This window comes from Terrapene carolina, unplaced genomic scaffold (genome assembly GCF_002925995.2).
Source record: "Terrapene carolina triunguis isolate 2854851 unplaced genomic scaffold, T_m_triunguis-2.0 Scaffold32862, whole genome shotgun sequence".
Taxonomy (NCBI): Eukaryota; Metazoa; Chordata; order Testudines; family Emydidae; genus Terrapene; species Terrapene triunguis.
The window spans coordinates 134,543-159,583 of NW_020697213.1; the positions used below are offsets into that span (position 1 = coordinate 134,543).

At 50.7% G+C, this 25,041-nt stretch overlaps 1 protein-coding gene across 1 annotated transcript in view; it reads left to right on the top strand.

Moving 5' to 3' along the window:
• Nucleotides 1–25,041, top strand: part of LOC113409379 (transport and Golgi organization protein 6 homolog) — an 86,669-nt gene that overhangs the window by 50,761 nt on the left and 10,867 nt on the right. The window contains exons 15-16 of the mRNA XM_026663211.1: nt 6,663–6,815; nt 19,459–19,610. Of these exons, the coding sequence (XP_026518996.1) occupies nt 6,663–6,815; nt 19,459–19,610 (305 nt within the window). The remainder of the gene's footprint in view (nt 1–6,662; nt 6,816–19,458; nt 19,611–25,041) is intronic.

Sequence of the window (25,041 nt, forward strand, 5' to 3'; positions counted from 1 at the left end):
CGGTAGGGCTTTCTTGCAAGTGTTTTCTGATGTTGGAACTTGCAAGCTGGGTAGCCATGACTGAGAACTGAAATCCGAGCTCAGCCCAGAGCTTGATACAGGAAGGGAGAGGGGTCTGGCACTATCCCACTGTATCGATCTAGGCTGGTGGCCAGTAATTGACAGAGCATGTTAGTTCATTGATACTTAAGATTTGGGGTCTACAGGTGGGGGCTGCTACTCTGAGGATGAGAAGGAGTTAGATCTCACCACGGCCGGGTGCTTGTCAGAGCCAGAGCTTTGTGCCACTAGATCGTTTTCACTTACTAGTAGCTGCTTTTTATTATGTTGACAGTCAAGCCCGAAATAAGTCTGCAGCTGTTTGAGCTCAGTTCCAGAGCTGCAAATCCTGGACAGGGCACGGCGTACGGAACCCCACCCTGTCTCCTGGCCCCTGCACTGTGCTTTAACCATACGGCCATGCTTCTCTGCAGTGTCGTTCAGGCAAAACGGCCAGGCATGTTCAGATTCCCTATTTCTCAGCCTCTCTGAGAGTCTCCAACGTTTTCCTTCTGTGGCTCAGTCATGAGAGAGAGCACTTACACCCGTCACGGACTCATCCTTTCCTACCATCCCAGTTGTTTGCTGGTTGGTTCTCAGTATGTTTGTTATAGGACGGTTCCACATGGAGCCCTCCCTTCCCCCCCACAATAGAACTGGGGTGTCTGCCTCAGTTTCCCCTCCTTTGAAGGTCCCAGTAACTCTCTGCAAGCTTTCTTGTCTCATAAGACCCCTTCTTGGTACTGGTTTATTACAAAAACATAGTGCAAATTAACCAGAATACCCTGGTGCCACGTCTGTCTGATCCCAACAAGCGCAGTCAGGGCCAGGGGTCAGAGCAGGGACAAACCTGAGGCTGGGAGAAGCAGAGGAGTTTGTAGTTGGATTCCAGGCCAGAGTCGATACCGAGGGTCAGAGTCCGAGTCTGTAGGTGAACTCTAGACCAAGCCGAGGTCAAAGCCAGGGATTCAGGAGCAATGAGCAGGAACAGTCATGGCAGCTACAGAAGATCCACGCTGTTGCCTGGACGCTGCCTGGAATGCCCCTTGGGTTATATAGGGCAGGGAGCCAATCAGGAGCCATGAGGCTGCTGTCTGTCAAGCTCCTGAAGCAGAACTTCCCCATGTCTGTGTCCACGGCGGATCATGGGAAGTGGAGCACAGGTGGGCTACAGCTGGCGCTGCGATGTCAGCTGCCTGGTGCAGACCTGGGTTCTAGACCCATGGGGCCTTACAACATGGTTCTTAAAATCCTGTGACATGATGCCACACGCCCACCACACCTGGGCTCTTCATCAGTCCGCCTGTCCTTTTACAGGACAGCCACCCCACCCCTTCCAGCTGGAGCGCAGCCCCACTCTTCCCAGCAGGACCCGCCCCCCCACAGCCTCTCTGTTGGAAGTTCATCCTCACCAGGGGAGTAACCCTCAGTCCCCTGGGCTCCCAGCCCTCTGGCTCAAGCTACCCACTGAGGTCCCTATGCTGGAGAAGCCCCTCCTTGGCCTTCAGCCCTCTGGCCCTGGTTCTCTGGCTTGGGGAGGTCAGCTGGCAAACCCCTCCCTCTTGCTGCTCTCCTGCCTTCAGCCTTCCCCCAGGAATTGCATTCAGTCTCGAGGCTCTGGCAGCTCTCACTTGCCAGTGTCTCGCTCCCCGGGAGCTCTCACCTGCCCTTGTCCTGCTGACACCATCTCTGCTCTAAGGCCACCCTCTCACCAGGCCTCTCTTGACTCCAAGTCCCAGGCACCCTCTTTTAACCCTAGTTGGGTCAGCTGATGAATCACAAATGCATGAGCCTCTTTCCTCTTGAAGGGCCAGTGCCACCCTGGCAGTTTCATTCTGAAAGTTCCTATCTCACTTTCAAAAGTCTTTTGTGAGCCCACCTCTCTGTACTGACTGAGTTCTGGTTACATTGCTGTTGTCTTTAATATTCTAGACGTTGGCAGTGCACGGTCTTATGAACTGGAAGAGAGAGCCTATAAAGCAGACTGATCTACCAAGCTCATGCGCCAAGACAGGTTGAGAGGCTAGAGGAGGTGAAAGGGTTTGGATGCTGCCCACTCTTGACATTGTACAAATACACAGCTTGTATTGCAGCCAAGTCAGGCATCAAGAGTGTGCGCTCAGATGAGTGGTAGCCAACACCGCGTAAGCATGGGGTAAAGCGAGGCCTCGTTGACAGCCAGTGACTACATCTGAACTATACTTGCTGGAAATTATCCATCCTGTATTTCTCCCCACAAGTATCTTGCAGCATGTGATGTCTGGCTTATTAAGTAGATGCTAGTAAATGAATATTAACCATCACGGATTAGTGGACACCTGCTGCCAACTGCTAAATAATGTCTCTCTCAAACATAGGCATCCAGCTTGACAGCCTGCTAACTAACCAACCATAGCCTGCTGGCTTTGTTCTGCGGTCTGAGCAGAGGAGCTGTGTGGTGTGTTTAGTAACCAGCTAGGTCATGTCTCTGCCTCAGCCTGAAAATTAAACTCAAATGCTGAGTTAGTTTATGAATCATTGTGGGTATCACTGTAGTGCCTAGGAGCCCTCGTCCCACGCCAGGACCCCACGGGCTAGGCTCTGTACAGACACAGAGCAAAGACAATCCCTGCCCCAAAGAACTGACCTTCTCAGAATAAGAGTCAACAGAAAACTGCCCGATGGTGGAGGACAAGGAGATATCACTGGTCAGCGTGACGGGCTCTGGTCTCAGCACACCAGCAATCAAACTGCTGTCAAGTTTTTTGTAGGCATCACAGCGAATTACAACTCAGCAGCCAGGCTCAAACAATGTCAGGAAGCACAGGGAATGGGAAGGTGAATGATACACAGAAAGGTCTGGGAGACAAGGTGGGTGAGGTCAGATCTTTTATTTGACCAACTTCTGTTGGTGAGAGACAAGCCTCACCTGGACACCGTGTGCAGCACTGGCCAAAGGGTCTTCCAGAACTAGACAGGGTTGAGAGAGAGACAAGGAGAATGATCAGGGCCTGGAAGTCAAGAGCCTCCTCAAGGCTAAGCTCAGACCCAGGCACGGATCCTAGAGAAATCTGTTCTGGCTGCAGGTAGGAGGGCTCTGCAATGCTGGGCGTAGCTTTTTGCGTGGGCAAAACCTGCTGTTAGTTTTTCTCTCTGCAGAGCAAGTGGAAACAGTTTTCCATTGGCTTTGCCAGTCCTGCGATTTATCTGCATATATGGCGGGGGGAAGTTGTGTGAAGGAGGTGGTTTCAGATCTAAGAAGGAGAAACGCATGTACTTCCTGGCCTTTGAGATGAGGCTTTGGCTCCAGCTGCCTCATTTTCTCCTGTCTGCAGGGCATCGGGTAGGGATTTCTCTTCTTTCCTACCTAATTAGGGTGTGGCTAAAAGGAGTCACGTCAGTTATATCAGCAGGACTTTCATGTCAGTTTTATACTCCATATGAAGCTCATTACTCATTCAAATAAAGGCCGTAGCTCCAATGTCACTCATTCCTGCCCTGCTCTTCTAGTCTGGGCCTCTCCCACACAGCGGTGCCAGTGCGTCTCCATCCTAGTCGGCAGCACCCAGTATGATCCCAGCCCTGACTTCCCCCCACACACCGCTGGGCCCTAGTATCCCAGTCTTTACCTGCAGTTCCGTCAGGGTCTGCATGGAGATTCCAGGCACACTGCACTTGTGCCCGACACCAAATTTGAACCAGGATTCCAGAAGACTATTAATTTACTGTGTCCCTTCCCCTCCCGCTCCCCTGCTCCAGTACCTCCAGCACTCCCTGCGTGGGGCATAGACGTACATTCATTTCATATCTAAACCCCGCCAACTCTCAAAACTTCCAGTCTTCTGCCAGAATGCGTTTCTCCAGGAATCTTTAGGTTGTTAACATGGGTTCCATGTAATCTGGAGGCTGCTGAGGGGAGGGGACATACTCTACTAAAGAAGGTGAGATAGCAACTCCAGAGCTGAGAGATACACAATGCACAGCCTGTTAGAAACCGATTTTGTGAGCTGTCTCTCCTCTCATCCACTGTGGTGTTCAACCTGGAGCAGTACAAGATGAGTTACTCACATGACACGAGCCCCTTCTGATCTTCAAGAGAGAACTTGTCATATAGTTAGATTCCAGCCCCTGCAAAAGCTATTTATTAACAGACTGGCAATGCCAGACAACCATACCCATGGGCTTATGTAAGGAGCAGTTCATTGAACTGCTTAGGGCTTGTGGGACAATGCATTCTACGCAAACAGCACGCCATTAAAGCACACCAGCAGGGTCTACACAGACCAATTACAGTGCACTAAAGTGTTGTGCATTAGAAATCAACCCCACCCCACCCCTGTAGAGCCTATTACCCCACTGTGTAGACACGCCTTAGTGTACAGGAGTAGGTTGCTGGAAGTTCTATTGAACCAGAGAGTAAACGGTTCATAACAGGCAGACCACATGAGCTGGAGGTCAGAGAGATCTGGTACGAAGGGGCTGTGTCTAGAGGAAGCTTGGCTGGGGTTTCCTTGTTGCTGTCGATGGGGTAGAGATCTCTTATGAGCATTCAGAAGTGTGCAAGGAGATAGGGACATGGGCCCTGCCTTGCAGAGCTCACCAGCGTACAGCCAAAGGGAGAGGGAAAAGGGTAGGGGACGAGGTTGGTTCATTTATTGAATTGATGTGACCCAGGCTGAATTCCTGTTGCGACTTGGTGCTGATGCCTTGATTTTCTCATCCCAGCCTATTGGTCTTTGCTAGGAGAGCCAGAAACCCTGGCCTTGCCCCAGTGCCTTGTCTGTTGTACAGCGCACCTCTAGGCCTGGCCTTTTCTGTGTTCAACCCCAGCCTTTGTTGTTTGTTTGTTGACCCTCGCTTTGCCAGTGACGCCCAGGCCAGCACCATGCTGCAAGAACCTAGCCGGGGCTGAATCCAGGCGCCAGCAATCGTGTTCACTGACAGGACACTGAATATGGCCTGTCCTGGTCTGTGCTACATGCTACATTGCATTCAGCGCTGTCAGCTTTTGGGGACAGGACTGAGCCCTGGCAAATGGTGTATTGGACAGTGCTGCCAACCCTTGGGGTGCTAGGGCCTGGCTCATAATATTGGTGCTGTTCTGGAAGCCCCAGCTCCTTCAGTCCTGTGCCTACAGAAGGGTCTCCGCTCCATTTGGAGCCCTCCCGGCCATGGAGAAAAGCTGAAACATAACCCAGGTATGCCCCAAAGGCTCAAAGTAGATAGCAAATAATCCCCAACTTTATTATTGTTTATAGTCACTAGGGTTTTAAGCCAGTCTCGTGATTTTGGGGGACCTGCCTTGGGACTTCGGCTCACCAGAGGTTGGAGTACTGAGGCCAGGGTAGGACACATGCTGTCAGTTCCCAAGCACGGTGTTTGAGGGAAGGTCTGAGGAGAGAGCAGCGAGGGGAAAAAGGAGACCACTCTGTTGGGTCAGACAGCTCTTCCTGGTCGTACACTCCCTGGTGTTCTCCCACAATCCCCATTGCAAGGCAGGTCAGAGAGAGTCCATCTTAGGCTACAGGGTGAATTTGTCTCCGGAGCTTAGCTGAGCACTATTAAGTGCCGCTGTGCTGCTGTTTGCCAGCTCAGGCAGCTTCCGGTGATGCTTCGACCCTTCTCCGACCCTTCTCCTGCCCTTCAATTTTGTAACTAATTTTTGCACGGTTAACATCTCCTGTCAGTCTGGCTGTGCACTGGTCACCTCTGCCTGCTCTCTGCAGACAGGTCTGGGGAGGAGTGAGTGCTCTGTAGCTTGATAAGCTGGCCCTGCACTCCAAGGGCACAGTCAGTGCCATTTTTCTTGGGTGTGACGGGCTGGCACAGAACCTGCAGGAGCATAACTACCTTTCAGGTTCTGAGGTTAATACAGACAGCAAGATACCGTGATCCTCAGACTTCGAAGTGTGAGGAGACGGAGACTGTTTGGCAAGCGTGTTGACGTGTGCTAGAGATGCCAAAGTGAACAAAGACAATTAAAATCCCCCAAACTGTCAACTGACACTGCCTTGTGCAAATAAAAAAGTTTGCCTCCAACCTGCCACTTCTAATCACCTCTGTCTGCGAGCTCTCTCCCCTCTCATTCTGTGCCCCAGTGCGTCTGTTGCTGCCCTACAGCTATGGTTGAGAGCATGGATGACAGCTATATCCGCCACACAAAGGGCTGGAGCAGTAACCTGTACCGCTAACAATTACCACGCAGCAATTCATGGGAGGCGGGTATGCTCCAGTGGGAACCATGTTATTTTACAGCTCTGCTCAGTCACTAATGGAGCTGAGATGGGGAGGGAGGGGGGTGCATTTTGCAGCTGCAAGACCAGTTTTCCCACCCCACCCATATTCACAGATCCACAAGTGATTAGCCCTTGGGGCCGGATACTCTTAGCATTTTATTGGTCTGAGAAGTAAAGTGGTAGTTTTGGGCTACAGCTGAATGGGAGCCTGTTGCCCCAGGGAGGAACTGACCTGGGGGGCAGAGAAGCTCACTGAGCAGAGAGGTAGTAAACCTAGAAGAGACCCTGAGATTGATTTTCTTCTACAAGTTCACTGTGGTTTGGTGCTCCATGGTTAGACATCCTGGGTCCATCCGCTGCCTTATATTTTAGATTGAATCATGTGCCCCTTTTTGTTTTGAACGTCAGGTGTTGCCCTTCTGTCAGATGTGTACCCAGAGCAAATCCTACCCTGCCTGCTGGCCCAGTATGGCTGCACTTCACCGGGCACCAGAGGACCCCAGACTGCAGAGACCAGGATGAAAGTGGGAGAGGTGCTGATGCGGGTAACCCGGGCACTGGGTGAGTCTACAGCAGTTTCTCCTTTGGAGGGGGTGTACCAAATACTGCATCAGAACAACTTGTACCATTGCTCTTGTGTATGGCCCTGGGCTTTACTGGGGCCTCTGTGTGCCCATGTTCCAGTGAAAATAGTGGAAAACTTTGAAGTTGTTGAAGTTTTCACTGCAAATATTTAGTGTATTGATTTTTTTTTTTCCAGAGCTACAAAAATAAAACCTACTGTGAAAAGTTTGCACTTTCCAGTAGTGACTCTACTATAAGTTTGATGGGTTAGTACTGGTCACTTAAACCAGATGTGCCCAGACTTTCCCCAGCTGAAGTCACTCTGGGAATTTGAGGGCAGCGTCTCTCTGGCATAAAATGAAGGAGACAGCAGGCAACATCCTCTTTTACTGTTTGTGGCTAGGCTGTTTGGATCAAGATGGAACGTCTATTTGGTGTGACGGCTGCACTTTGCCCGCCCTGACTTAAAGCTACTAATTTGTGACTTGATTTTCAGGTGCGCTGAGCACCTCCAGCTCCTGCTGACATCAGTGCGCACTGCCTAAACCCAGGCCTGTAGCACATTAGAATAGCTATAACTACATGTCATGCCCAAATGAATGTGCAACCGTCAGAATTGCACTGCTGTGTAAAAGCCCCAGATGCAGCCCTCAGCTCCAGCGGGCACACCAACCCACTCCTTCCCAAATATCTATGGGGGAATGAGCCTGGCAGCGTGTCCAGAAGGCTAATGAATTCCAGCCCTGCAGAATAAGGGAGGAAGCAAGTCCAGCATCCAGAAGCCTTTGTAAAGACCGCCCTGCCCGCTACCCACAAACCAATGGGATTTCAGCTTGAGCACCTCTGCTTCTTGTGACTGTAGTGGCAGGTATTGCACAGGGAGAAGGATAGTCCCCTGGGTAAGATGTCAGTACAGAGCCCTGGTCATGCGCTCTCAGCATGTCATGGAGACAGAGAACTAACATGATCACTTGTAAGGAAACGCTCAGTAGATTGGGCTCCGTCTCCTTCCCTTTATGAAATAGATTGCCTGTCCCTTTAAATTAAATAGCTGCTGGTAGAAATGTTAACCCATTTCATGTTTTACAAAGAACTACGATTTCTACCCTAGATTGTAGTTTAGGAAAAACTTAAGAGTAGTTGAGCTCTGGAACAGGATTCCAAGGGAGGTTGTGGAATCCCCATCTCCAGAGGTTTTTAAGAACAGTTTAGACAACCTAGACCAAGGGTCGGCAACGTTTGGCTCGCCAGGGTAAGCACCCTGGCGGGCCGGGCCAGTTTATTTACCTCCTGACGTGGCAGGTTTGGCCGATCGCAGCCCCCACTGGCCGCGGTTCGCCGTCCCGGGCCAATGGGGGCAGTGGGAAGCCACGGCCAGCACATCCCTCGCCCGCGCCGCTTCCCGCCGCCCCCATTGGCCCAGGACGGCGAACCGCGGCGAGTGGGGGCTGCGATTGGCCGAACCTGCCGCGTCAGCAGGTAAATAAACTGGCCTGGCCCGCAAGGGTGCTTGCCCTGGCGAGCCGCGTGCCAAACGTTGCCGACCCCTGACCTAGACCATCTCAGACAAGTGTTTAGCTTGGTCCTGCCTCAGTGTTGGGGGCTGGATTAGATGACCTCTCCAGGTCCCTTCCAGCCTGACATTTCTATGGTTCTTCATGTATCTACTAGTATGATACCCCAGGCAAAATCAGAGGGAAAAGTTATCAGCTGGGCTAGTGACTTGTGAGCTGCAGTTGGTTGATTAGATTCTTCCAAGCTTCAGTGCTTCCCCGTGGAAGGGAAGGGCAGAATTGGGCCGGAGGTGCTGTCGCATTAAACAGCTGCTTGTCTTGCACCTCAAGTTGATGAAGGAGTTTGGCAACATAAGTCACAACCCAGGAAGATCCAGACATTGCTAATCCTGGGATGCTGGTGGTTTTTGTCCTCTGCTGCTTCCAGAGCCTCACTGTAGAGGGGGTGTTGTGGGATGCTAGGACACACAGGGGGGAGGGATAAAATAAAGCTGGACAAGGCTCTTCCGGCAGCTACTGTAACAAGTAATACCTAGAAACATGTCCTGCCTCTTCACAGGCTAAGCTAAACAAATCAAAAGGAAAAGGAGCCAGGATTCCCCCCCTCTCCTGTGCTGAAGGTGCTTACGCTTTGGCTTCCCCTGTGTGAATCAGGAGGGCTGGATGCAGCTCTCCCCCAGAGGAGAGATGCTGGAACAGCGAGAGGAGTCCAGGGCTCAAGGTGCTGCCTCCACACAGCTTATGTTCGCCCAAGAGCTAACCTGGAGACCCAGGCCTGCTAACCAGCTGAGCCTCCAAAACCCAATCCTCCTGGGAAAGAGTGATCAGTGAGCCCCATTGACGGGTGGGTCTAAACAACTTCCCTCTTTGGGATTTCAGGATTTGGCTGTGCAGGGCCTGCAGCTGATGCCGTTGTAACTAGCACCAGTCCAAAAGCAGGGTGTCTTGGAGCTTAGTATCTCCTTCTGCTCCTTGGAGAAGTAGTGATCCCTGTAGTTTCTCTGAGACAATTGTCTCATAAACCCAGCTCTGGCTTCTGTACTGCTCTTCCACCTCAGGAGACTGGAGCCTTGGAGCTGCTTGTGATGTAACTAGTCTAAACCTTGCGAGGAGAAGCAGAGTCTTTTCAGCAATAATGTCCAGCTTCTCAGAGCTCTACCCCCTTTCCCTGGCCTAGCAAACACTGGGAAGCCCAACAAAGCTTCCTCTATGTTTTGATCCAGGTGTGAGATTTACTGCACCATAAACTCTCCCTCTGCTTCATTTCCCTGTCAATGGTAGCTCAGGAGTTGCCCACCTGCTTCCTGTATGGCTAACAACGCGTTATAAAACGAAATGGTATTGCCCAGCACTTCCTGGCTCCCCTGGGACTGAAGCTTTGTGGCTTGTCTGGACACGATGGTGACTGTGCGCCCTCAAGTTTTGCTGTTCCAAAAAGAAATCCTCTTATGGGAGGGCGGTTATTTGTATGTGCTAGTCTGGTGTCTCTGGATGTTTGGGAGACCTGCATGGCTGATATGGGGAAATAATACCTGCCTCCTAATGCTGCTCACTTCCCCTGCCCAGCCTTGCGGTGCAGCTCCCCAGAGAACAGACAGTATTCCTCGTACTTCACTGCAGAGCCAGCCGTATCCATTGACTAGATTCCTTTCTAGCCTTTTATTGCACTTAACACTGTACAGTATCAGCTGTCCCAGATGCTTCCCCATCTGTGCTCCTCATGTTCGCCCGGTGCAGAAAGTGATTAATAAATCTGCTTTGGGCTGCTGCTAGGATGCGCTGATTGAGGCAGAAATCCTGCGGGTTGCTAAGGCATTTCAGCTCCGCAGACGCTAACATTGGGAGCCCAGAGTTGCCAGGTGCTGCTGACACTGTAAGCACGATGGCCTCGAACTGCTCAGAGCCATACTAATCAATGCACGTTTAAAATGCTGTTGGGCCTCCCAGCATTGCTCCCACTGGGGGACCTGAGCCTGGGTTAGCAGGTGATTCCCCGGGTGTGGGCAAGGTGGCTGGGGGATGTGCGTTCTCACAGACGTGGAATTTCTTTACACGCTGATCGGCAGTGCTGTGCGCCCGCCCTACCACCACTCACCCTTTGTGGCTAACGCTCTCTGCACTCGAGTTGTAGCACAGAGCTCTCCCTGGTGAAGGGAAAACTTCTCTTCTGCAGATTGCTGCAGAATACTGTGGGGATATGTCACAATGCTGGACTGCAGTGAGGCTGGAGAGCCTGCTGAGTCCTGGGCCGCTGTTCTTCTCTAGACCTTTCCCTTTCAAACATGGCTATGCTGGTTTGGTGGGATCCACAGGCTCATCACTCTTGGGGTGGGAACTGGGAAGGGTTAGCTGGAGGTTTGCATTCGCATTGCCCCCATCTCCTCAAGTTGCCTGGAATAGGGTGTTGTGCTTTCACCATCCCCGCAGTGTCCTGGGCTATAACCTTATGCCCAGGAATCTTGAACAAATGAGGTTCCATGTGGAGCAATTCTGCAGATCCAGCACAGAACATAAGTCATGTTCCCCTACTTCGCAAAACAGCCCCTGACTCCTGTCTCCTCACTGGGAGTGGTTGATCCAACTCTTGAATGATTCTGACTTGCTTTCATTACCTTCCTCCCTCCCAGCCAATCCCCTTCAGTGGGTAGAAGCGTGGTTGGGGGAGGTGTGTAGACCACTCCATCACTATCTTTTCACTGACAGAAACTCCCCCTTGCTGTGTGGTCTCTGCAGACGGTTTGCGGCATTTAGAATGTTTAACTCTCACCTTCCCACTCAGCCGTGTGGTGATTTGAAGGGCTTTTTGTTTTCCGAGGTAGAATTACACCTCTTGCAGGTTGGATTCCTTTACCCTGCTATCCTAAACCTTCTCCAAAAACCACCAACAGCAGGAAAATTCTCTTGGCTCATAGACACGAGCTGCAACTGGCAAAGGGCCCTTTCTTTAAAGATAATCACATAATTACACTGCAGTGTGTCAATGCTTTATCCTGCTCATTGCTAATTTTTCTCCTTAAAAAAAACAACAAAAAAACAGTTGCAGTTCTCTCCTCCTCCTCCCCAAGCAAGGGAGCTGGTTTGGATTGATGGCCCTTGCTCCGTGTTCTCTCAAATCCAGAACAGGGCAAGAGGCTGAATTTAAAAACATAAAATCCCAAGACAAAATGTAGGGCTGGCTGTGTAAATAGACCATTCATTAAACTATTAAACTATTCCCTGAGCTTTTCAGTTACCAAGCCAGACTGGAAAGTCAGGAGATCTGAATGTCATGCTTGGTGTTCAGCGATGCTAAGAATACGAAAGTGCAGGTTCCCACCCCAGCTTTGGCTCTGCCCTCTCGTCTCTTCTTTATCCTCTTACTGATTGCAAGAGCCCACTAGTGGCCACATGACATGAATTCCTTAGATCCCAGCAGCTGTCCAGTGACAGCGTGCACTCACTCTTCCAGCCTTTCTTGAGTAGAGGAGGCTCCCAGGTCCATCTTGGCAGGGCATGATGGGGAGGCTGAGGCTTTTCCTGCATTCAGCCTAGTCTCTGGACTGAGGCTCTAGCAAGTATCTCTAATATAGAGGCCTGACCAGTTTTAGGAGGTTGAATGGGGGCAGAATCAGGTATTTGGCCAATAATGGCGAAATAGCTGGGGAGCAGGGGCTTGCGTGGATGATATGTACAGGGGGATGTGTGATGTTGTGGTCTCTGACACATACTCCAAGGCCCTGGGGGGATGGTCTTGTCTCTAGCCTCTTACGAGACAGGGGTTTGCAGTTTACAAGCCAGTTATGGAGAGCTTTGTCTGGGAAAAGGGGGGTGGGGCCTGTGCTCCATACTTGAAAATTCAGTGAGGGACGCTCAGGATATGAGGTCAGGCACCTTAAATCCCAAAGCTAGACAGAGCCAAGGTTTGCATTGGAATCGGAGCTGAGTATTCCCTGACTCTGATGGTCGGCGTTTCTGAACTCTCAGACCAGGTCTACTCTACAACGTTTTGTCAGCGCAGCGCAGCTGTGTGAAAACCCACACCTCCTAGCTGACATAGCTATGCCGTCAGAACCCCCAGAGAGGAGACGCAACTAGGCTGGCAGATGAGTGCTTCCCTCTGACCTTGGGGGAGGTGGTGGTGATATGCTGACAGAAAACTCCCTCTGTGGGCGTGTGCTGTGTCTACACTAGGGGGCTTTGCCAGCATAACCTGTCAACCATTTGTAGCGTACACAAACCCTCAGTATGGTCGGTCGTCTTGACTTTTGCCTCGTTAGCATTATTATGCTCTAATGTTTTAAACTGGTCAGTAGTTCTCTGCAACCTCCACTCTGACTTCAGTTGTTTGGCTGGGATTCGTAGGTGACTGTCTCTGCCGTCCGTCGGGGACCTGCCACGTAGGAGGAATCGGCTCCTTGGCATTAGACCGCAGCCCTTCGTCCTGGGTAGAAGATGCTATGCCCCTTGTTGAGCCTTGGCAGAACAGGGCTCTGTTGTGACTGGCACGTGGGTGCCTCAGCCATCATGTGTCACTGCAAGGAGAGCACCACAGGGACTACTGAGATTGGGGGTTGGAGGGCAAGCTGTGATGTCGCCAGGCTCTCAGCCGTCTCTTCCAGACTACGCTCCTTTACCGCTACAGTCCCTGGGACGTTTACTCTTTGGCATGTGCTGACTAGCTTGAGTATTTATAGACCAAATTAAATTAAACGATATGTCTTTAAATTGTGCATATTGCAACACTCTGAAGAGTTTATCCAGCATTTCAAACCCACCTTTTTATCTCAATCTTTTTTTCTCAACTTTGCCATGAATTGGAACTCCTCCATCTCCTCCAGGGAGACAATCCTGCAGCACAACCGGCCCTGGTCTCCTGTGGAGTAGAGGGAAGGGTACTTGCATGGCTCTGATCACATCAAATGACTGTAGCTGAGTGGAGTTTGCCAGTCTGTACAAGAACTAAAATTAGCCATTAGAAGAATTTTGTATTTTAATATGAAATCAAAATGCCGGTAACATTTTTGTGTTAACATCTCTTTTACTTAATACTGATTTGAAGCATCTAATGTAACCAAGCTAATGTATGTGGTGCTGATCCAATAGAAATGGACAGGCCGCTTGAGACTACACCCAACCTCTCTCAACAAAAATAAATACACGTGAATTCTTTCCGTGATGATTTTTATAGCAGGAACATCCCTGGCAAAGGGCATTTCCTGTGTTGTAACGATGCCTTCAGAAGTAGAACTTTGGCTTAGCCAAAGGCCATTAACTCCATTTAGGTTCTTATGCTGGGCCCACCACAGTGGTGTCTGACTCTTCCCACGTGGTTGCTAATCTGAAGCAAATGACGTGGACTGGGTCTGTTGTTTGTTAAACAGGGTGAAAACTGATTTGCAGTTGCCTCCATGGGGCTCTTGCGCGGCTGGTGGCATAAACTGTCCCTTCCAGCAGTGCAGCCATGGGTGCATGTTGGGCTCCTGTAACTTTGAAATACTCGGCATGGTCTGTCTGCCTTAATGGGGTGTGTCACTGCAGTGCTGAATGGAATACCCTTAGCTGGCTGGTCGGGAGCAAAAGTTGTTACCAGCTGGTAGCCGGTGGTTGGTCTCAGTGCACAAGTGCTCACATTACAAATGACATTAATTGTCACCCTTGGCAGAGAAGCCAAGCGCTGAAGAGCCATGAAGACTGAATCTTTCTTGCCCCTAGTTGAGGTCTTCCTGTTCAGATTTGAGATCTAAGAGTAGGTCTGGGGAGCAACTGGTGGGAAGCTTGTGCTACCCCTGCTCAGGCTGTGCCTATCCAGGTGACCAGGGATCTGAACTCTCTCAGATAAGAACAGTAATGGCCTAATGTTCTCCAAAGTGCATGGGACACTGAGAAATATGGATTTCGGTGCTGCGTGTGCGCAAACCAGGAAAGCAGAACTATGGGAGGACTGTAGAAATGTATGCGGCCTGCCCATCCAGTGAGTGCTTTACTGATGCTGCACTCACATGTCCCATCAAGACCGAGAGCTTGCTTCAGCATGAAGGTGGTTTAACACTGGTAGTACGTGCACAGTGCGGAGGCAGCCAGTGAGCCAGTTCTCAGCCTCCCAGCAGCTCCAGAGGAACGAGAGGACACATCATTCTTTCCCATTTGCCCTCAAGACAATGGAAAACGTTTTTCATGGCAGGTTAAACTGTAGCACTCTGGGCTGGAACAGGAGCCTCAATACAGAATAAAAGTCCAATCAGTTGATCATTGCCTTCAGCAGGATATTATACCCTGAATTTATGGCTGTAACTGGTTACAAATAAATGATCTCTGTCTCTGCTGCCGCTGCAGTAACCATGGCTCTAGGGCTCAGGGTTGTGATCCTCTCAGCTAATCATGGCGCTCCAGCAGAGTACTGTTGGGCACCTCCTGGTGGCCCTGTCCAGCCAACAACTGGCCACTCACTAGATGACGATAGTACCAGAAAATCACTGACAACTTAGTAGGACAATGATGCAAAATTATAAAAAGGAATAAACAATTTAAACCATCCCCTCCCCCTCCCGGTGGTGCTGGCAGTAGCAATGACAGATTGGCAAGAGCTGACCGGTGCAGAGGGAGGGTACATTTCTGGCATAAAAGCCCCAGAGTGTGAGACAATCAACCAGATTTCTACAGCAGCGGAGACTCTGATGAATTGTTCCTCTGTAATTGGCTGGCCTGGCCAGCCCCGCCCCGCCCCAACAGAAGGGTCAGTCGGGAAACGCAGTCAGTTGGTGACTGTGGAAATCTGGGTTTATTTCCAGGGACCGTGCCATTCGTTCTGTACCGTACTACACACTCCCTTGTTTGGCTTGGAGGCGGTGGAGGTGAAAAATCTTGTGGATCCACATGCAGCATAGACAAATTAAATGGTGACTTCTCCCCTTCCCCCTCCTGCTGTGACCCAGCTGGTGTCAATTATGGGACAGACTCAGCTGACTCGGAGGAGAAACCGTTTGCACTATATTCTGCTCAGCTAGGGCTGAATTCTCATCTTGGGTAGCAGGCGCATCTCACTGCTTGGTTGAAAAATCACCTGTGGTGCTGGACTCTACAGGAGATGCAGCGCTAGGCTACTTTTCTATCTGAGGTCAGGGCTGAGCCCTTGGTTGCAGGCTGTTGTAAGTGACAGTTGCCACTGCCTCAGACCATGTGGCACACACACTTCCCATCCAATGAGTGCTTGTTTGCACCAGCTTTAGCTCCTTGTCTCAGGATTATTATAAAGTAGCATTTTTGCTTCTGGCGCCTGGCAGCAGATAGTTCAAGGCAAGTTGAGATCTGTTAGCCGGCTGAAAGTACTAGAAAAGCGAACAGAATCTGTGTAACCTGATGCTGGTGTGTGTGTCACTTTGAATCACTGTGGCTGCACCCTGCTTATCAACAAGCCCCATTTCGGATGGGGCAAGTGGGGGAAAAAGCTCTTCCCTTCCCTCTCTGAAGTTTCCTGAAGGATTTACATCATTGCAGTGAGTTTTCATCACAGGCACATTAAATCTGCCACAGCTATGTCAGGGGAGACATTTCCTCTGGTTAGTCAGGGATTATCCGCCCTGCTCTGCAGGGGGAGGGGAAGCTGCTCTGTTCATTCAGTAACTAATCCACCAACCGGCTGGTGTTGTCACTGGCTTTAGCAAGAGAGAGCCATAGTAATTGCTTTCCCTCAATGGCATGGGCCTTTCAGTGCAAGGCCAGGGCGATGCCAGCCTACCATTGCTGACCAGTGCAGAGAAAACCCTACACGGTTACCTCCAGGGATATAGACATCTTTGCTGCATGGTACAGTGTGTGAATTCCAGAACAAAGAACATAGCATTCTTTTATTTATTATTTGTATTAGCGTAGTGCCTAGGGACCCCGGTCCTGGACCAAGAGCCCTTTGTGCTAGGCGCTGTACAGACACAAAACAAAGAGCTGGTCCTTGCCCCAAAGAGCTGACAATCCTAAGTATAAGACAAGAGAAACAGATGGAGACAGAGTCAGGGAAGTACACGGAGACAGTGCTGATCAGCATGACCAGTGTCGTCTCAGCACACCCAGCAGCCGAACCGTTGTCAAGTGTTTGTAGATGTGCCGGCAAAGGAGAGTTTTAAGGAGTGATTTGAAGGGGGATCATGAGGTAGCTTTGCAATGTTTCCAGGGAGCTCCTCCAAAATGTGAGAGGCAGAATGAGAGAAAGTACGAAGGGGCTTGTTTGAAAATGTAATGGACAGAGAAAATGTTACAGATGGGCAACCATGTAGTGCGAGGGCACAATTGCTTTAGTTTATGGTGTTCCCAGAACTCTGCAGTGGTGTTCACCCTACTAGTAACTGGCTGAAGTCTGTCTGTGTAGAATTGGAGGATGCCAGTGAGTAGTCCAGGCTGTGTGACCTTGATACAACTGTGACGGGTTGGATCACAGAGACCCCCTTGGGACTGCCACCTGATGTGCTGAGACTACCTCTGTGTCTGTTTTCCCTGGCAGCTTGGGACTTCAGTACCCTGTCTTGTTGAGCCAGACATGCTAGCCTGCTGCAAACACAGACCCAGGTCTGAACCACGTCCCCCAAAGGCTGCAGACTTAACTGAAAATGGCTTAGAAAGTGCTCCTGTCTCTAGCACCCAGTTCCCAATAGTATCCAAACCCCCAAATAAATCCGTTTTACTCTGTATAAAGCTTATACAGGGTAAATTCATAAATTGTTCGCCCTCTATAACACTGATAGAGAGAGATGCACAGCTGTTTGCTCCCCCAGGAATTAATTACTTGCTCTGGGTTAGTTAATAAGCAAAATGATTTTTATTAAATATAAAAAGTAAGATGTAAGTGGTTCCAAGTAGTAACAGACACAACAAAGTAAATTACCAAGCAAAATAAAACAAAAACACACAAGTCTAAGCCTAATACAGTAGGAAACTAAATGCAGGTAAATCTCACCCTCAGAGATGTTCCAATAAGCTTCTTTCACAGACTAGACTCCTTCCTAGTCTGGGTCCAGCAATCACTCACACCCCCGTAGTTACTGTCCTTTGTTCCAGTTCCTTTCAAGCATCTCTTTGGGGTGGAGAGGCTATCTCTTGAGCCAGCTGAAGACAAAATGTGGAGGGGTTTCCAGGGCCTTTTAGATTCTTTCTCTTGTGGACGGAAACCCCTTTGTTCTCCTGTGCAAAATCACAGTAACGAGATGGAGTCTGTAGCCACCTGGGCAAGTCTCATGTTTATGAATGATTCCGCTTTTTGCAGGCCAACGCCATTGTTTACATGTTAGTTTGAACATTCCCAAGAAAGCTCAGATGTAGATTGGCGTCTCCCAAAGTCCATTGCTAGTTAAGTACTCCCAATTACTTGAATAACCCCTTCACACTATGTTGACCAAATCTGCGTTATGTGCTTCCTACAGCAAATACTTTAAATACAAGCATAGAGCCAATGCTCATAACTTCAGATATAAAAATGATACATGCCTACAAATAGGATGAATATATTCAGTAGATCATAACCTTTGCAAAGATCTGTTACATGGCATATCTAGCATAAAACATATTCCAGTTATGTCATATTTACACTCATAAGCATATTTCTATAAAGCATTATGGGGTGCAACGTCACAAGAACGCTGTGTGTTCTGCGCTGCTGTCTGAACTGGGAGGGAATCACTTTGACTCCAAAGAGAGGTGAAGTTAAGAATGACTTGGAAATGCATTGAGAAGCGCTCTTGAGCACACCCCACCTCTGTTACGGAAGCCAGTCCTTGGCACAAGCCATCTGCTGTTCAGAACTGGAGACTGCGTGGGCTTATGGAGAATGTGGTTGGCTTGTGTCTGGCAGCAAAGCCCGGGTTTATCCTGCCTACTGTGATAGTGGATGTTCTTGTTCTTCGTAGAAGGGTTAAATCTTTGTGTGACTGCTGCTGAGCCTGTGGTATCTTGTGGCAGCTAGTCCTGCACGATAACTGTGCTTGGCACATTTTTTTTAAAAAAACCCTTTTTATCAGCTTTAAATTTTGGTGTGTTTCAGCTGTGTGCGTCCCCTTGCCCTCGTAGTATGAAGGACTAGACAACAGTGCCCACTTTGCCCACTCTGAACCATTCATTCTTCTTCGCGTGATTGCTCATGCACATTCCAATAGGTGTGCGCACGCCGCATGCATGATCGTCGGAAGATTTTTCCCCTAGCGGTACCCATCGGGTCGGCTGCGGAGCCCCCTGGAGTGGCGCCTTCATGGCAGTGTCTATAGGTCCCTGCCGACCCGCCGCCTGCTCAGTTCCTTCGTACTGCCCGTGACAATCGTTGGAGCAGCTCAGTCTCTTGTATTCACAAGTACCTACCTAGTGGTTCCCCTTTTCTTAGTCGTAAATAGTTTCACAGAGTTATAGTTACAGTAGTTTGTAGTTTCATAGTTAGCTACGCTTAGTTTGGGGGGTCGTCCCCCCCAGTCTTCCCCAGACACCGGGGCAGGCCTCTGTCGCAGGGGTTTAAGTCATGTGAGAGGTGTGCGAAACCTGTGCACAGAGGCAACGCTGCTTGTCTTAAGTGCCTGGGAGAAGGTCATCAGACAGACAAGTGCTCAATTTGCAGGCGCTTTAGACCCAGGCCTATCATTTGAAGCTTCTCCTGATGGAGTCGGCCCTCAGCCGGTACCGGAAATGGCACTGGCTGAGAACACACGCAGCAGAGTGAAAGCCCCAGACGCGGGTCTCTGCTTCAGATTCCACAGAAGGCTGCTGATCCACTCTAGGGACTAGGTCTGCAGAGCCCCCGTCTCAGAGACATCCCAGTGGTGTGTTGCCAGTGGGAACACGCGTGATCGCCGGCTCACCTGCATTATCTAGGAAAGAAGCTGCTTAAGAACTACCTCCTGGAACTCTAGGAAAGCATGGCACAGGAACACAGCCATGCTCCAACAGTCATGAAGGGGTTAAAACTATTAGACCCACTAATATCTAATGCCAGCAACTAAAAAGGCTGAACTGGAGCAAGGGCTTTTCAATACTGCACCAGGAATGGGCTCAACATAGCGGGAAAGGAGTTCTGAAAAGTCCTTCCCACTAGTGGACGCATCTCCTGGCCTTTAAACTATTTGCTTTTGAAACCTGTCAAATCTCCTTAAACCTGTGCTTTCTTCTTCTCTCTCCTGCAGGGGACATGAGCTGCCAGCACAGAGCTCCTCTGATTCATGCCTTCCTGAGAGGAGCAAGAGACCCGGATAGCACCCTGAGGGCTAGCAGTCTGTCCAACTTGGGAGAGCTGTGTCAGAGACTTCACTTCCAGCTGGGCTCCGTGGTTCAGGAGGTATCGACACTGTACATCTCCCCTATATAATAGACACTTTAGCTGTATCTGTTGCCACTGGAGAGCTGCCTTAATGACACCGGTACAGGTGCCTTCCTGCCGACCCCTCTCCCACAGAGTGGAGGCCTGGGATCGGTGGAGGAGGAGCCTTCCTAGGGCTGCTGCATATCTTGCAGGTGCGTTTTTAGGTTCCTAGTCTTAGGCCTGGTCTACACTAACACCCCAATTCGATCTAAGGTACGCAACTTCAGCTACGTGAATAACGTAGCTGAAGTCGACATACCTTAGTTCGAATTTACCGCGGTTCAGACGCGGTCCACACACGGCAGGCAGGCTCCCCCGTCGACTCCGCGGTACTCCTCTCGCTGACGTGGAGTACCACAGTCGACGGCGAGCACTTCCTGGTTCGAATTATCGCGTCCACACCAGACGCGATAAATCGAACCCGGAAGTTCGATTGCCAGCCGTCGAACTACCGCGGTAGTGTAGACAAGCCCTTAGAAACAGTTCGTGCTGGCTGAGATGGGAACGAGGAGGCCTGTTTATACCCTGAGAGCAGTATGTCCTTTGAATGCAGGTCTTCGGGAGCTCCCATTTCTGTCTGTTTATATATTATACATGCAAAAGAATGTAAAGGTTGCAGAGTCAAGCACTCAGGTTAAGAAATGCCAGAATCAAGGTTGCCTATAACCTTGATTTGGCCCCCTTGTATGTATGCATTATAACGTAGTCTTTAATTAGGTGACCCCATGCTGCTGTTTCCATAGGACCCTGCCTCATTCAGTGCACAGGATGGATGGTGCACGCTGAATGAGCAGCTATTCGAGATTTTGTTTTATCCTCATTGTTTGGTGTGTGACTCCAGGTCCTATTTACTGCATGCTGTACAAGTCCGGTTCTGAATACAGAATACAGCTCACCCTCTGAGTCCCAGTTCCCAGTCTCCCTCCTTTGGCGCCTCATCCCAGTCTCCCACCCCTGACACCGTGTCTAATTTCAGTTTTCTCCCTACCCCTTTCCCCCCTCTCCTGGTCCCCAGTGTCTCCCCCACAGCTCCCAGTCACTCTTCCTTGACTCTTCACCTCAGTCTCGTCTCTCCCTCCCGCCCCCCTGACTCCTTGCCTAGCTAGTCCTAGTCATCCCTGCCCCTAGATTCCTTGTCTAATCTCAGTCTTCCACTCATCTGTTTTCCCACTCCCCAGTTCCCAGTCTTGCCCCCAGCACTTCGCCCCCTCTGCTGCCCCTCTCACATGTTCAGCTCTTGTCCCCTCTGCATTCAAGTCAGGCAACTTCTTCCTCCAGCCTGCCTGGCAGGTGGATCATTGGAAACACAGGAGGGAGTCTCCCTGTCAGTCCGGTACCCAGCACCACAGTGCTCCCCGGCAGCTGGGAACAACAATTACCGGGAAAGTCCTGTTCAGCCTCTGTGGCCCTGAACTGGAGCATGCTCAGTGCAGACAGAATCTTCAGAGAATTTGTCACTTCAGAGCATGTGCAAACTGAGCATTTCCAGTGGCCTGTCACTTTACCAAATCTGGGCGGCGTTTCACAGGAACAGCAACATGCCCAGCTCTGACACTGGGTGAAGCCACCATCCCTGCCACGTTTCAAGCCCTTGCTGTCAGACGTGGAGGCAATATAGCTTCTCAATTAAACAACGGAAAGAATGTTTTAAACATGGGCAAAACAATGTATTTTTCCCTAATCTTGTTCTCTGAATCAGCTGAACAATTTTTGTTGGTACTTTAATTCAGTCTGAGGCAGACCCCTGGCATGGAAAATTTCAGCCCAAATAGTTAGTTTGGCAACTGAAAACAGGGTCTTATAATGGGAAGTGTCAGACTACCAGCCCTGCCTCTAATAATTTCACTGTAGTACAAGACCTTAAAGCATATTTTGTACCTGCTACAGGCACCTCCTCCCAGTTAATAGCATCTCATTATGCTTTTCATTGCTGCAAAAGAGGAGAATTCAGTGCCAGTTTTATCCTAGTGGCTGGGGTGCTGCAGTCTGTGCACTTTGATGAAAGGCTTTAGGCAAGGTGCATTTATATCAGAGGCACAACAAAGGTGGAGTTTCCCCAGCTGCTGTTCTCCCTTGAAGTTTTTTCAGGGCCAGAGGTGAGTTTCTCGTTTTTCCCTGGCTGATTGTAACTGTTTGGTGTGTTGGAGGCAGTGAACCTGCTACTCTGGCACTAAACCCAGGAACACCGTGTCACTCACTCAGCCATGACCGCTGCTGAGGCCCAGAAGACTGTGCTTGTACAGCCAGTGTGTCTGCAAACAGGCCATTCCCAGAGCTGTTCCCTTCCCACACATCACTTCTTTCTCTGGAAGGCATGTGCAGCCCAGGTGTGTGCATGGTCCAGGGCTTTAATTGTTTAGGAACAAACAAACCAAAAATGGCCTCTCAGTAGGCATGTGTGAAGAACACTTTCACACACAGATCAAGTAGTGAACTGGCAAATGTCATTCCACATTAGCACCCTTTGCACACGAGGATCCAGGGAGCTGTGTGTTTCCTTCCCTTCCCATTTGCCGTCACAAGCCCTCACCTCCCTTCCAGTTGTGCTCACACACCTCTGTGGTAACTGGATTAATCACGTACATGAAAATAACATTAAATATTTTGCTCGTGTGTTTCTCACTGTATCCAGCTGCTAGTCTTTATTATATTGGAGTAGAAGAGCCAGCCCCATGTGACCAGACAGCTGTATACTCCTTTCCCCCTCCCTGGTTTGGGAACTGCTACACTAGAGACTGTAAGCTCTTTGGGGCAGGGACCATGTGTTTGTACAGTGCCTAGCACCATGGGTCCTTTCTCCATGACTGGGCCCCAAGGCACTGTGGTAATATAAATAACAGAGCCGTGTTCCTGCAGCTTAGAGCCCCGTGACTAGCTCCGTGGACAAGAGATGAGGACATTGGGTGCAGCTCTGTAGCAGTTCCGTTGCCTGCTCAGCAGTGTCCATGAGGTGCCCTCTCTGACCACAGGGCTCAGGTGTTTTGGCAGCCCAGTGACGCCACGGCCTGCCCAGAGAGATAGTGAGGGTGGGCCTGGCAACCAGCCGGGATCCCAGGGATCAACCTCATTTGCATAAAAGCAAAGCTCCCTGGTGCCTTTGCTGAAATGGAAGTGTTGCCCATCAAGCCCGTGCCATGCTCCAGCCTCTCCTCCCCTTCACACACGTTCTTTGCATCCTGCATCTCCATAGTAAAGGCCAGGGCACCTGCCTCTGCACCATCCAGTGCAAAGCAGGGACACTCCCAGTCCTGTGGCCTGTGTCCGGGATGATACTGAACTGAGCTCTAGTCTCCCAGGGTGCTGAGAACTAGGAATCTCTCCTCCTCGTGGCCTATACCAGGTGCTGATACTGCTTTATCTGTGCTTCCTCCTCGGAAGCTGAGGTGCCTGGAATAGTGCACTGCAGTCTTCAGGGCCTCTTCTCCCAAGGCATTGTGTTGGGCTGACAGAAATGAATGTGATTTAGAACCACCACCCAGGAGCAGGGAGGGGCCGTATCATTGTGAGCCGCTCCGGTACTATGGCGACGAGTGCTGTGGAAATGCTGATAAATGAGCCCACCTGGCAGGGCACCGTCAGCCCCACACGGTCAGTGGCACGCGCTGTAGGTTTCCACAGAGACGTGTCAGCACAGTCATTAGGCAGCGCCGGGTTTACAGAGCAGAGATGGGGTCTGCGGTAATGCTCCTTTGAATGAGCAGACTGTTAATGAGTTTAAAAGCGATAGACATCAGGCATGCTGAGATCAGCACCATCCCCGCTGAGTGAGCAGAAGGATGTGGCTGAGGCAGGTGCTCATAGGAGGTAGGCAGAGGTGTGAGCACATGCCAGAGGACAAGCAGGTCACCTCTGTTCCGTGCCCAGTTGGTCTGATCCCTTTTCAGACCCGAAGGCAGGTGGAAGTGCTTCAGGGAAGGGAGAAGCACTGCTGCAGACACGGGAGGCTCTCTACGATCCCCTCTGCTCGTGAGTTGCTTCCCAGCACGGGCTCTTCCTGGGGATTGGCTGGGTTGGTGCCAGCCTGCGTGAATTCTGGATGTAAGCGTAAGGGCTGAGAGCAGTGCGGAGACACCGGGTTTAGCCTGGGGGCCGGGGCATTCCCACAGTGCTCGAAGGAGCTGCTTTTCCAGGGTTTCTGTAGAAATACACCCTGTGAGCTCTATGGTCCCATATGAACACCGTGTTGGCTTAAACCTGGGCTGTGCCTTCCCACACAGTGCTAGGCAGCAGGCTCCCATCTCCCTGCCAGCTTCAGAAGAATCACTGGGGCAGATAGTTCCTGGGCTGGGAAGCCGGGGGGATCTTGTTACTGTTCGGGTAGAGCTCCAGTCGTTCTGTGTTTAAGGTGGTCCAAGGATTGAAGGGCTGAGGAGCTCCGTCCAGAGATTGCACTAGGGCTGAGTCCTGCAGGGTCACAGCCCCCCACCCTGCCCCCGAAGGTGACCCACTCGCTGGTGAGTGAGTGGGCACTATGAATGTGCCTGAAACAAGCTGTCACAGCCCTACAATTGTGTGAGACTAGCGCAGGCCTGTTGTGGGTGCTTCCAGATCACTTTAAGCCCTGGCTCCAGCTCCATTCTTCCCTGAGCCCTTAGTCTCTGGCCTGAAGAAGTATGTGGACAGGTGTGGTGCAGCCCCTCTGCTGCTGCTGCTGTGTAAGTCCCGTCTGGCTCTGCAGCAGGCGGGAGTCCAGCAAGCATTGCAGCAGCCAGCCCCTCTGTGAGATGCACTCTCCAGGGCGCGGGGGGACTAGGCACTGTCCTTGAACAAATTGCTGATACTCTCATACTGATACAAATTGCTGATGCTCTTTTTCCATTCTGTTTGGAAATGACGCCAACCAGCCACGGAAAGTGGAGCATGTCTGTGAATGTCAGGTCGTGCTTTGCAAAGCTGGGATGTACTGGAGGAGAACAGCTTTAGGCACAGGTGCAGTGTGCACTGGATGTGGGGGATTTGGGTCTGTCTCTGCCCCAAAGCGGGAGGCAGGTGGGTTCAAATCTCCCAGGAACTATTGCAGCACATGTGAGGAGAAGGCAGGTCATGCTCCCAGACATGATTCGAAACAAGAGCACACCTAGCGGGGCTATTGAGACACACCGGGCCGTGAACTGGGATGGGATTTGTAGGACTTTGCTGTTCAGCTCTCTGCTGGTCCACCTCTGCCCGTGAACTGCTGAGAGAGTTTTCCCACCACTTGTTCACAGGCTGCTCTGAGAAACCCTTCTTAGCCCATACGTTTCTGGGGGACCGGCTAGCGTCAGAGGCAAGCAGACGCATTGGTGTGGCTAGAAGCTGTGAGGTCAGCAGCAATGCCAACGCAGAGTGCACGCAAGCAGCTGGCAAGCACGCCTTTCTGCAAGACAGTCAGAAAGATGTAATGAATATTTCCCTCCTGCTTCTGCTC